An 11,937-nucleotide genomic window follows, 5' to 3' on the forward strand; every position below is an offset into this window, starting at 1 on the left:
GGTGGTCCTGGTCCTTTTACGGAAGCAAACGCCCTTGATTCTGACCTCATTTCCCATGAGGAAGGTGGCCAGGAGGCCTCTTCGCCTCTGCCTTTGGGTGCTGAGGAAGGACAGTGTGCTGGGCAGCTGAAGGGCCCAGGGGAGGGACCAGGGGGCACCCATTTTGATCCTGGTCTTGGGGGTGCCCAGGGACTGGCAGAGCTGTCGCCCCAGATGGCCTTGCTGGGAGGGCTTCGTCACTGTATGGCTTGGCAGGGGCAGGCTGGCCTCTGTGCTCAGCTCCTGTCTCACCCCTGACCGCTGTGTCACGCAGTTCACTGGGGCGGGTGGGAGGAGGGCTGGCAGCCCCCTGGGAAGAGCTTCTATCACAGTGCGACAAGGGGAGCTGCCACCTTCGCACGTTGTCTTAAAAATCACTAAACCTCATTATTCATGAGGTAGAGGCCGTGCCGCACAAACTACACAGGCGATGTTTCAGAGATGCCGCATCTACAAAGTTGGGAAGGCCAGGTTCATCCTTCACTTGGTGATCGGACATCACCCAAGTATTTCTCAACAAAACTCTTCCAGTCTCTAGGATGCATGTCCTTCCCCCAGATCCATGCTCACTGCCATTGCTTTGAGGGTCCTGGGGGAGTGACTCAGGACAGGTGGGGGCTCTGGGACCCAGGCAGAACCAGCCCCCTGTGAGCTCACGAAGGCTGAGAGTGTGCAGAGGTGCTGGGCTGCCCCCATCCGTGCTGGCATCAGGAAGCCCCCCTCGAACCCCCGCCCCCGAGGAAGCGAGGCTCAGAGCCACACCACACCTGGTCGTTCAGCCCCACGTTCACCATCATCATTTCTCCCACCATCTCCATCCAGCTGGTGCCACAGGGATTGTGAGAGTTGACGCCTCTGCGGAACCACACCTGGGAAAGCCGGAAATAAACGCCTTCCTGGAGTGTCACTGAAATAGGTGTTTTTGGTTTTTAAAGGCTCAAGAACAACAAACGAGTAATTCGATCCTTTGGTTCATTCCACAGATGAAGTGTTCATCCATGTGCCTCTTCCGCACACCTCTGCCACATCTCTCTCTGGACTTGGCACTGTCCCACTGGGCCGAGGGTCAAGTCACCTGCCCCCAGACACATCTGTCCTGGTAGCCTCCTGTCCATTCTCTGGCTAAGGGCATTGTCTCCCCCAGGAGACAAGCTGCCTGAATCTTTCTAGAACCTTCTCCCCACTGGTTCAGAAACTAGTGGTACCTATTGGCACCAAGCAGCAGCAGCAGGTGGCTGTTTCACTGCACACGGTCAGAGCCAGGAGGTGGAGTGTTTTGTGGGCACTGAAGAGGACAGACACGTCCTGCATCTCAAATCCAGACTCTGACTCGTGAGCCTGACCAGCGATAGCTCGTGGACCTCTGTGCACGTCCCACCCTCACTCATGCTTAATGCTGGGAGGCCATCTTGCCCAACCAAGTCTGTCTCTGGAAGATGACGACCTTCATGGTTTTATTTAGGAAAACCATTTTCCTAAACTCATTATTAGAATAAATAATATATTTTGATTGTATTCCTAGTACTTCGTGAAATAGTCTCAAGTCTAACTTTTTCATGTGAACGTGTAAAAATATGCACAATTCAACCAAATTTCCTGCGGGCCTACCTGTGACCCCATGGCTCACCTGGTTTGGTTTACCTGGGAGCCACCCTCTATCTTGCCCCTGCCATGCCCATACAACTGTCCTTACTCATTCTTGGTGATGGCCTGGGCGAGGGGATCCTGTGCTATTAGTACTTCAGTGTTTTAATCACAATTTATGAGGCAGGACAGGGGCCGGGGGACGGTTAAATGAGAAAACCCTCAAATCCGTTTCATAATTTCTAGGATATCTAAGCCCAGTGAAAGTAAGCACAATCATATATTTGTCTGAAGACAGCAAATTGCTCACATAAATCAAATTTTCTGCACATTTTGATAAATTGCTTTGAGAGCGGGGAGCCTGGGGGCCCAGAGGGGGCTGGGCTGTGGCCTGAGGCTTGGGACTTCAGCACTGGAGGTGGATCAGATGTGGGTGGTCCCGCCCCCTGGATGCTACAGGATGCCCAGGACGTGGGGTTAGACAGAGAACTTGTAAGCAACCTGAAATGGGCTTATTTTATAGGTCTTGCCTCTGATAAAATAAAAATGACAAGCACTGGACAGGAGCAGGGAGAGACAATCGATTAGCTGAACATTTCGGAAAATCAGCTTCTGATTATTTGAAATGTTACGGCCTACGAAGTGATCAATACAGTTGTCCTGCACTTGGTACCAGGCGCAGACGAGGGGGGATTCTGCAGGCACCAAATATCTTGGACAGCGACACAGAGCGCACGGAGCTTGGCTGATTCGTTCTCAAGGGTTCGGACCAAAAGAACGAAAAATCACACCGCTCTCAACGTGAAACGGAGCCCTGGGACCCGCCCCCCGGGACCCGTCTTACTTTCCGGTCCTTGGTGACGGCCCAGACCACGGCCACTCCCACGGACACGTGCATGATCCCGTTTTCTGACGTGGGAGGCTCCACCACGGACCAGGAACTTCCTACGCAGCCCCAGAAGAAAGCACGGGCGGCCCCCGTCAGCGAACGTGGCAGAGGCTGGGCGCCCCGCGGCTGGCAGTTCAGAATGTAAGTCTGCCCACTTTTTGGTTTTTAAAGGCTCAAGAACAACAAACGAGTAATTCGATCCTTTGGTTCATTCCACAGATGAAGTGTTCATCCATGTGCCTCTTCCGCACACCTCTGCCACACCTCTCTCTGGACTTGGCACTGTCCCACTGGGCCGAGGGTCAAGTCACCTGCCCCCAGACACATCTGTCCTGGTAGCCTCCTGTCCATTCTCTGGCTAAGGGCATTGTCTCCCCCAGGAGACAAGCTGCCTGAATCTTTCTAGAACCTTCTCCCCACTGGTTCAGAAACTAGTGGTACCTATTGGCACCAAGCAGCAGCAGCAGGTGGCTGTTTCGCTGCACACGGTCAGAGCCAGGAGGTGGAGTGTTTTGTGGGCACTGAAGAGGACAGACACGTCCTGCATCTCAAATCCAGACTCTGGCTCGTGAGCCTGACCAGCGATAGCTCGTGGACCTCTGTGCACGTCCCACCCTCGCTCATGCTTAATGCTGGGAGGCCATCTTGCCCAACCAAGTCTGCCTCTGGAAGATGACGACCTTCATGGTTTTATTTAGGAAAACCATTTTCCTAAACTCATTATTAGAATAAATAATATATTTTGATTGTATTCCTAGTACTTCATGAAACAGTCTCAAGTCTAACTTTTTCATGTGAACGTGTAAAAATATGCACAATTCAACCAAATTTCCTGCAGGCCTACCTGTGACCCCATGGCTCACCTGGTTTGGTTTACCTGGGAGCCACCCTCTATCTTGCCCCTGCCATGCCCACACAACTGTTCTTACTCGTTCTTGGTGGTGGCCTGGGTGAGGGGATGCTGTGCTATTAGTACTTCAGTGTTTTAATCACAATTTATGAGGCAGGACAGGGGCCGGGGGACGGTAAAATGAGAAAACCCTCAAATCCGTTTCATAATTTCTAGGATATCTAAGCCCAGTGAAAGTAAGCACAATCATATATTTGTCTGAAGACAGCAAATTGCTCACATAAATCAAATTTTCTGCACATTTTGATAAATTGCTTTGAGAGCGGGGAGCCTGGGGGCCCAGAGGGGGCTGGGCTGTAACCTGAGGCTTGGGACTTCAGCACTGGAGGTGGATCAGATGTGGGTGGTCCCGCCCCCTGGATGCTACAGGATGCCCAGGACGTGGGGTTAGACAGAGAACTTGTAAGCAACCTGAAATGGGCTTATTTTATAGGTCTTGCCTCTGATAAAATAAAAATGACAAGCGCTGGACAGGAGTAGGGAGAGACAATCGATTAGCTGAGCATTTCGGAAAATCAGCTTCTGATTATTTGAAATGTTACGGCCTACGAAGTGATCAATACAGTTGTCCTGCACTTGGTACCAGGCGCAGACGAGGGGGGATTCTGCAGGCACCAAATATCTTGGACAGCGACACAGAGCGCACGGAGCTTGGCTGATTCGTTCTCAAGGGTTCGGACCAAAAGAATGAAAAATCACACCGCTCTCAACATGAAACGGAGCCCTGGGACCCGCCCCCCGGGACCCGTCTTACTTTCCGGTCCTTGGTGACGGCCCAGACCACGGCCACTCCCACGGACACGTGCATGATCCCGTTTTCTGACGTGGGAGGCTCCACCACGGACCAGGAACTTCCTACGCAGCCCCAGAAGAAAGCGCGGGCGGCCCCCCGTCAGCGAGCGTGGCAGAGGCTGGGCGCCCCGCGGCTGGCAGTTCAGAATGTAAGTCTGCCCACCTTTGGGATCGTTCCTGCTGATTCCTTCCCGGACCAACGCCTGCCCCTCCCAGAGGGTGACCCACAGGAGGTCGTGGGGCCCACAGCTGATCTGGACTGCCTCCCCTGGGGTGTCCACGAGGGACCATGATGAGCCTTCAGGGTTGAGATGGCTGACGTCCTCTCTGTACCATACCTGGGAGGGAGAGGTGGAGAGATGGGGTCAGGAAGGCGGGGTCAGGCTAGGGCTTCTTGGGCGCCCTCCCCCCGCCCCCACGGCCCAACCTCAGCTGCATTTGCACACGCCCGGGCCAAGTGAGTGGTCTAGGGAACCGGGGACCAGGGTGCCCTGGCTGTCCAGCCCTCACTCACCCTACCCTACTCCCACTGGGGTCCGCGTGCCAGGTGAGATGATCCCCCCACTGCTGCTAAAAAATGAGACACCTCAGGTACAGACCTGTGCCCTTCCTTAGCTGTGAGAATCCCCTCCCCAGCCCGGGTGTCCTGCGCCCCCTAGTGGTGACATGCTCTCAGCACACCTGTCTCTAGGGGAAGCTGGGGCCCAGTGGTTAAACGGGAAAGCCCCCAGACCCTCTTCATACTAATGTCGAAAACGTCCAGTTCCCTTCCTCCTTAAAAAGAGAGTGAGTTTAACCAAATATTTAAGACTGAGCCACCGTTCTCATCGTCTGCACTGCTTGGTGCTTCTCATCTGAAGGAGGGGCTGCCCACGGCTGCTGCGTGGTCCAGAGAGGCTGTGGACTCCCTCCCAGGGGCTGCCTCCACGTTGGGGATCAAGGCCTCTCGATCCTGTCACCTCCCCTCTACAGCTCACACTGCAGAATGGGCCTGCGCAGCCCTCCTTCTGTTACTTGCTGGCTTGGGGGCCCACCTGTCTCCCCAGCTCCGCCTGGAGCCCAAGGTCCTGGTCCCCTTTTATGGATCACGGGCCGGGCGCAGGGCAGTGCTGGCTCACGGCCGGCAGGCAGCAACCACGAACACTGCTCTGGAGCCCCATTCTCCCCTCTCTTAGCTTCCAGGTGGGCGTGACCCCTCGATGGGGGCTCTATCCGCGGCCAGCTGCCCCCACATCGTGCAGCGTGGCTCAGAAAAAACTGTGCTTGACCCAGGCCTGGGACAGACAGGATCCCGGAGGTAAGCCTGACAAAGCCTGTGACTCTTCCAAAGCCGACCAGAGCATTTGGTCAATTCGTGGCAGAGAGTACTGAATGGTCATCAAGTTCACTCTAAAACCACAACTACGTGTTGTGTCACCTGCACTCAGGACCACCGGTCGCTGCTGCCGTCAGGGGCTGGTTTTCTTCCTTTGTGTAGTTCACAGACTCTCTGAGAGAAGGATCTCTCTAAACATCCACCCCGCCATCCCTCTGCCTACCCGCCCAGGCATCCACCCACGCACCCACCACCCACGCACTCACCACCCTCCCACCCGCAGCACTGCTAGAGACTGCTGTGCAGGAGGTGCCACAAGGGAGCTCGGGATCTGTCTGAGGCAACACTCATGGCATCTGAGCCCAGGGTAGGCACTGATCGTGCTCTGGGCACTCAGAGGAGGGACAGACCAGGAGCAGGCACGGGGTAGGAGGTCAGAGGCTTCTGGGAGGAGCAGGACCCGGCAGGTCCACAGGACATCGGGATTCATAGGAGGGACGACTGTGGGGCCCCGGTAACCTGCCGCCAGCTCAGGCTAACCCCAGCTGCGGGGACGGGGGCGAGACAGAGGTCCCAGGGGCAGCCCTCCGCTTTCCCCCACCCCTGGGAGAGCATCGCAGGGCCGACTGCTCTCCTGCCCTGCGCCTGCCTGTGGCCAGCCCCCCACAGCCACCTCCTGTGCAAAGTACAGGGGGGCACAGGCCTTACCTTTCCCTGCAGAGACACAGCCCACAAGGACAGGTGGCCCACGGGCTCATCGGTTATTTCCCACCCCCCCACAGAGAGGTCGTTGAAGGGGTCAGGCAGTTGCTTGGGGTCATCCTTCGGAGGGACCTGGAACAACGTGGTACAAGGCAGAGGCCGTCAGTCCCTGTGGGCACCTGGGCCAGTAGATGGCACTGTGTCCCCTCCTGGCGGATATTGGAGCTATGGCCCTGCGCACCAACCCTCCTAGCAGACAGGCGGCCATGCCCCACCGCAGTGCCCACTCCGGCCCTCAGCATGCTGCCTTCCGTCCTCTAGCCCCGAGCACACCTGTCTGACTTCACAGAGCAGGAACATCAGGACAGAGGGCTCCCCGCCTTGGGTTCCCGCTCCCCTGTCCTCCCTCTCACGGCCTCCAGGCCTGAGCTGCTGTCTCCGAGTGGCAGCAGCTGCTCTGGCACGGAGGGTCCTGGCTGTGCGCTCTGCGGTTACCTGACCACTCCACTGCACCCCCACCTGGGAGAGGGCCCACCACAGGGCGTGGCCCTGCCCTGTAGGGCATCTGAGATACTGGCCATCCACGCTCTCCCCTCCCGGCTGCTCCCAGCCCGAGGAGCAGGCAGGCTGGTCTGGCAGACCCACCTCGCAGAGAGGCCTGGTGAGGGCCTGGGGCCTCCCTCTCGTTAAAGCCCACACAGGACACCAGTACGGTCTGGGTCATGGTCATGGGAGCCAGAGTGGCTCCCACCAGGGTGACAGAGGCAAGGCCTGAGCCTCAGCCTGGGTCAGGGCAGCCCAGAGACCAGGGTCAGGACAAGTCCTGAGCTGTCCTGGTCTGGCTCCCGCGGTGGCAGCCTCCCAGATGAAGGGACATGCAATGCCGTGGCGCTCCCAAGAGACAAGTCAAAGGTCCCAAGGGACAGGTCAAAGTTCCCAGCGTAGGGGTGGCGCCCTGTGCATAGGCGGAGAGGGCAGAAGCAAGGGCCGTGTGCCCCCCCCCCCGACAGTGGGACCCCTGTCCGGACCCTGGCCCGCCCCCAGCCGCACGCGGGCTCCGCGACCTTGGCCCAGGTGTCCTGGGACTTGTATCTCCTGTGCCGGAGCCACCTTCGCCGCCGCACACAGGAATTCCACTTTTTGTCTCTTGTGTAGGTGGCCGGGAAGTCGATGGCGTATGTCCACCCCTGAAACGCCAAGCGGGGCTCTATAAGGCTCTGGGGAAGGCGGGGAGCAGGGTGGAGAGAGCGAGCACCACTGATCCCCACCGATCCTGTGCAGAAAGTGGGGAGCACACAGGGCACAGGCTAGGGTCGATCCCAGGGGATGCTGGGGACAGCACGGAGGGGTGGGCCAAGCCTAAAGCATCCCCCACCGTGTGGGAGCCAGGGCAGGAAGCGAGTCCGCCTACCCCCTTCTCGGTGGGCTCCCCTCCGAAGTTCTCGTCCACGTGCCAGTCGGATTCCCACTCCCAGTGCGGGGAGGGCAGCGCCACCCCGTCCAGCGGCCGGGGCTGGAGCCCGCTCACGTCGCTCCACGGCCAGCGGTCACTTGGCAGGAGCTTCTCGCAGAAGCCGCCCACGGGGTTCCAGCGCTGAGGGCCGAGGGCAGGCATGGGCTTCGGGCGAGCAGCTGGCCTGGGGCAGCCGGGCCCCTGCCAGCACATGATCACGGCCCCAAAGGGCAGAGAAACTGCCACCTGACCCAGTGTCCCGAGGGGCAAGCAGTGGAGGGCACACCCATCCTGGGCCCCTGGAAACCGCCGGGAGCCCAGCCTGTGTGGACCTGGCCAGCCCGCCTTGGTGAGGACACAACAGGGGCTCTGGGCCCAGACACTGGATACTATGCAACGTGGATCCTGGCAGATGGTGAGACTCGGCCAGGGCTCTGGGGCACAAGGGCTCTACTTCCAGCCGACCCACCCACCAGCAACCCAAACACAGGGGAGCCCACCTGATTCTCATAGGCCTCCTCCTGCCAGCGGATGGGGACGTCGCTGGCACGCACGTACACGTAGACCTGGTTGTCGCAGGCGAGGCCCCAGCAGCACTGCGTGGCCGCGCTGACCCTCTTGAACTCCAGCTGGGTGTCCCTGCAGAGCTCCCAGGACTGCCCCGCTGTGGAGAGCATGTGCACCCTCCCGAAGAGATCCACCGCCCATAACGCGGAGCTGGGCATGGCGGTGGCAGCTGCGGGGAAGCCGGCGGCAGAGGGCAAGGGTCAGCGTTCCTGGCCAGCACCAGGCTCCCAGCCCCAGGGGACCGCCAGGCCAGGTAGGGCCCAGGCACCCCCTGCGACCGTCTCAGGCCACAGACAGCAGATGAGTGCTCACCCCACCAATCGGAGGCAGGGCCCCATTTCCACTCTAGGGCCCGTTTTTGTTCTTTGCCTTCCTGTCCCTCTGATTATGGGGGTTTCTTTCAAACATATAAAAAAGTACAGAGGAGAAAAAAATGTAACATCCAAGTACTTCCCTCCCCCAGTTTAATGACTGTTATTATTTGGTCATATTTCATGTCAAAAGAATAAATGAAAAGTCACATATTTAGTCGAATCTCAAACAGACACACATCCTGCTGCCTCCACGGGAGGCCTCTGCCCCACGGTGGGCAGGTCCCCTCCGTCATGCCGGTCCCATGGGACCCTCCTACACGGGTTTGACAGGGGCGTCCACACGGGCCTGGCGGCCCCGCCACAGCCCTGCGTGGTCCCGTGGGAGCCGGCGGCAAGGGCGTGGGGGTCCTGTCCTCACCCCCTAGTGCGAGCACCTGCTTCTCTTCCGCGTCCTTTTCCTCCCGCCATTCCCCGTTCCTACTCCTGTTTCTCTCCTCTTCCGCCCTGCGTGGCGCGGCGGCCAAGGCAGTCGCTGCACCCTACACTGACGCTCCCCATCCCGGGCTGCTGGGGCTGCTGCCCCCCGGCGCGTAACCCCTGAGTCCTGGCTTCTGGTAGGGTCGAGCGTCCCACCATGACGAGGCCACATGGCCGGACCCACGACAGCCAAACCGAGCAGCTGGCCGAGGGCAGCAGGGGGAACGGCAGCGAGAAGCTCTGCCTGACAGGGCGGCTCCCACTTCCCAGACCGAGCACCGCCCAGGGGCCAGGATGGAGGGAAGAGCCTAAAGGTGAGGACACAGCCGGTCTGCTTTGGAGACGCGGTCTGGACACCGGGAGGCTGGGGCCAGGCCGCCCCTGCGTAGCCAGAGGCACGTGGGCACTTCAGAAAGTCCGGCGGCTGGACTGGCAACACGAGATGCAATGTGCTGGAAAGCAGGAGCACCTGCCACGGGCAAGTGGGCAACTTTGGAACAACATGTCTTAAAAACACCAGGGAGAAAGAGTGCGGGTTGGAAAGGAAGTGACAGAATAGGGAACAGGAGCCAAGCTTTGGTAAACCTCAGACAGGAAGTGGAGGGAGGCGACAGGAGGGAGCCTGACTAGCAGAGCACACCCCAGGGTAATGGCCGAAGAACCCCCATCTCGCCACTCAGGGCGCCAGCGCCCAGTCAAACACACGGGACACCAGCCTTCTGGAGCCATTTGGAAATGAAGCCTTGAGGCCGGGTGCCTGAGCCGGGGCGTCTAGAGGAGCTGTGGCAATCCTCAGATAGCCCTTCCCTCCTCCCTGCTCAGGCCTGAGGGTCCACTATCCCCCTGTGGCATCTCTGCTGTGACTAAGAGCACCCAGAGCCACCCTGGACCCAGACTGTTGGAATTCCGGTCCTGGCTCCACCTCTTTCTAGCACCACCAAAAGGCGACTACTCTCTGTGCCTTCTGTAAAAGGCAGAAAGAAATCGTGACCTACTTACGTAGCTATTGTGAGCATTAAATGAGATAATACAGCTTATACTAAACAGTGCTCAGTGTCCAGCAAGCACTCAGTGAGTGTCATTTTCTTACTTGGTATTTGCTACCACAAACTGCCACTTATCTTCCATCTCTTCCAAACAAAACAAAAAGTCAAGTCCCTTCTGGTCAGTCTGAGTCTTCAGCCTCTTCATTTCCTCAGCACCTAACAGTGCTCTGCGCATCCTGGGTGTTCACCCAAAGCTCCAGATACTCACCACACCTCCATCTGCCACGCCGCCAACTCCCTGAGCTACGGTGGAAATACCGCTCCAGGGAAGCCAAATAATCATTAATTACTTAAGGTCAGAAGTCAGGTCATAATAGGCGAGTAGGTATGAGATAAAGCAAATACAGTAAAACGTCAATAGTAGAATCTAAGTGTTGGGTATGTGGGTGTTTCCTGTATAATTCTTTCAACTTGGCTGTATATTTGAAAATCCTCATCATAAATTGTTGGAGGAAAGGTACGGTTTTTTTTTTTTGGAGGAAACGTTGGTTTCTACGGCGTTGTTTTAATATAAATCCAGTCTTTAAAGATGTCTCTTAGCTCACAGTTCACTGTACATGTAACCAGGTAAGTCAGGCTGTCCGCAGGTTAAGCTCGATGAATGGTGACTTTCACTTGTATTTGATACACTTTCCTTCAGAGAAATGACTAAGCAGTAATTTCCACATAGACATAATTGAACCTTGGCACCTACTGGAAGACTACTGCAGAGAAAGGATGGGGTGAGGGGGTGTTTGCAAACTCCCTTCAGAGTGGAACCCCGACTCTAGTCAATTCCCAACTGAAGGGGACACCAGGTGAACGCCCTACGGCGGCTGTATCTCCTTTCCACCTGTCAGGATGCAGCCCCAACTCCTCACAGGCCATTTCCCGGCTGGGAGGCAATTAGGTAGCCTGTCAGGGAGACTGGGTCATCCGGTCAAAGGCGGGTTGAAAGGCGGGTTGGAGCACTGAGTCTCGTGATTCTGGGATCCTGGCATTGCTTTGTTTTGTTGGGGTGAACGGATGTGTATGTGTGTGTGTGTGTGTGTGTGTGTGTGTGTGTGCGTGTGCGTGTGCGTGTGCGTGTGTGTGTGTGTGTGGCGGGGGCGGGGGGCATCTTCCAGGAAAGCAACCTCAGATTCACCGAGGACCTCTGCATCATGAATCTCAGCTGGACCTTCAGCCATTCTGCTCACCACCCTCAGAGCCATCTGCCCTCCTCAGCGCGTTTATTAACCGATCCCTTCGTAGACCAAAGGTGCCCAAGGGAGGTAGGGGTGGGGGGTACAGGGAGGGACTCAGTCCTGAGAAAGCTCCGGAAGCATCTACTTCCCGGAGTCCGCTTTAGGATCCCGAGAGGCTTCCTGCTGGTTTGTTTCTTACTCCCTCGCCACGCCCACCCGCTTCCGAAAGAGAGTCCTGGCGACTAAGGTCCCTACTGCTGGAAGGCGACATCGGGGTCCAAAGAGGCGGGAGACAGCAACACGGCTTGCACGGTAGAGTCCTTCCTGCAAAGGGGGCCCGCCCGGCGCCCCGGGCAGGGGGCGCGCTGAGCCCGCCCCCGTGGACAGGTCCATTCCAGGGCCATGCACAGGGCCATCCTCTGGTAACCACTAGTCCATCCACGACAGCTGGGCCCCCCGCCCGGCCACCAGCAGCACAGTCGGAGCTCCCGGCCCCGACTGACCATCTGCCCGCGCTAAGCCCACGACAAGCAGATTTTCTCCCACCCGCTGCCCGGGGGAGTGACAGGCGGGTGCCTCCCCGCGCGGTCCTCGGAACCCGCCGCGCCCCGGCACCCGTCTTCCCACGTCCGTCCCTGGCAGCAGCTGCGTGCTGGGGGACGCGGCGGCGCCCGGCCCGGGGG

At 58.0% G+C, this 11,937-nt stretch overlaps 1 protein-coding gene across 1 annotated transcript in view; it reads right to left on the reverse strand.

The window, feature by feature from the left end:
- Positions 1 to 11,874, reverse strand: part of TECPR1 (tectonin beta-propeller repeat containing 1) — a 26,010-nt gene extending 14,136 nt beyond the window's left edge. Inside the window, exons 1-8 of the mRNA XM_023532775.1 lie at positions 11,598 to 11,874; positions 8,185 to 8,423; positions 7,643 to 7,825; positions 7,296 to 7,418; positions 6,238 to 6,363; positions 4,378 to 4,552; positions 4,177 to 4,277; positions 767 to 908 (exon numbers count right to left, since the gene is read on the reverse strand). Of these exons, the coding sequence (XP_023388543.1) occupies positions 767 to 908; positions 4,177 to 4,277; positions 4,378 to 4,552; positions 6,238 to 6,363; positions 7,296 to 7,418; positions 7,643 to 7,825; positions 8,185 to 8,423; positions 11,598 to 11,760 (1,252 nt within the window). The 5' untranslated portion in view covers positions 11,761 to 11,874. The remainder of the gene's footprint in view (positions 1 to 766; positions 909 to 4,176; positions 4,278 to 4,377; positions 4,553 to 6,237; positions 6,364 to 7,295; positions 7,419 to 7,642; positions 7,826 to 8,184; positions 8,424 to 11,597) is intronic.
- Positions 11,875 to 11,937: the final 63 nt, after the last annotated feature.

The sequence above is a fragment of the Pteropus vampyrus genome, unplaced genomic scaffold, assembly GCF_000151845.1.
Source record: "Pteropus vampyrus isolate Shadow unplaced genomic scaffold, Pvam_2.0 Scaffold90, whole genome shotgun sequence".
Lineage (NCBI taxonomy): Eukaryota > Metazoa > Chordata > Mammalia > Chiroptera > Pteropodidae > Pteropus > Pteropus vampyrus.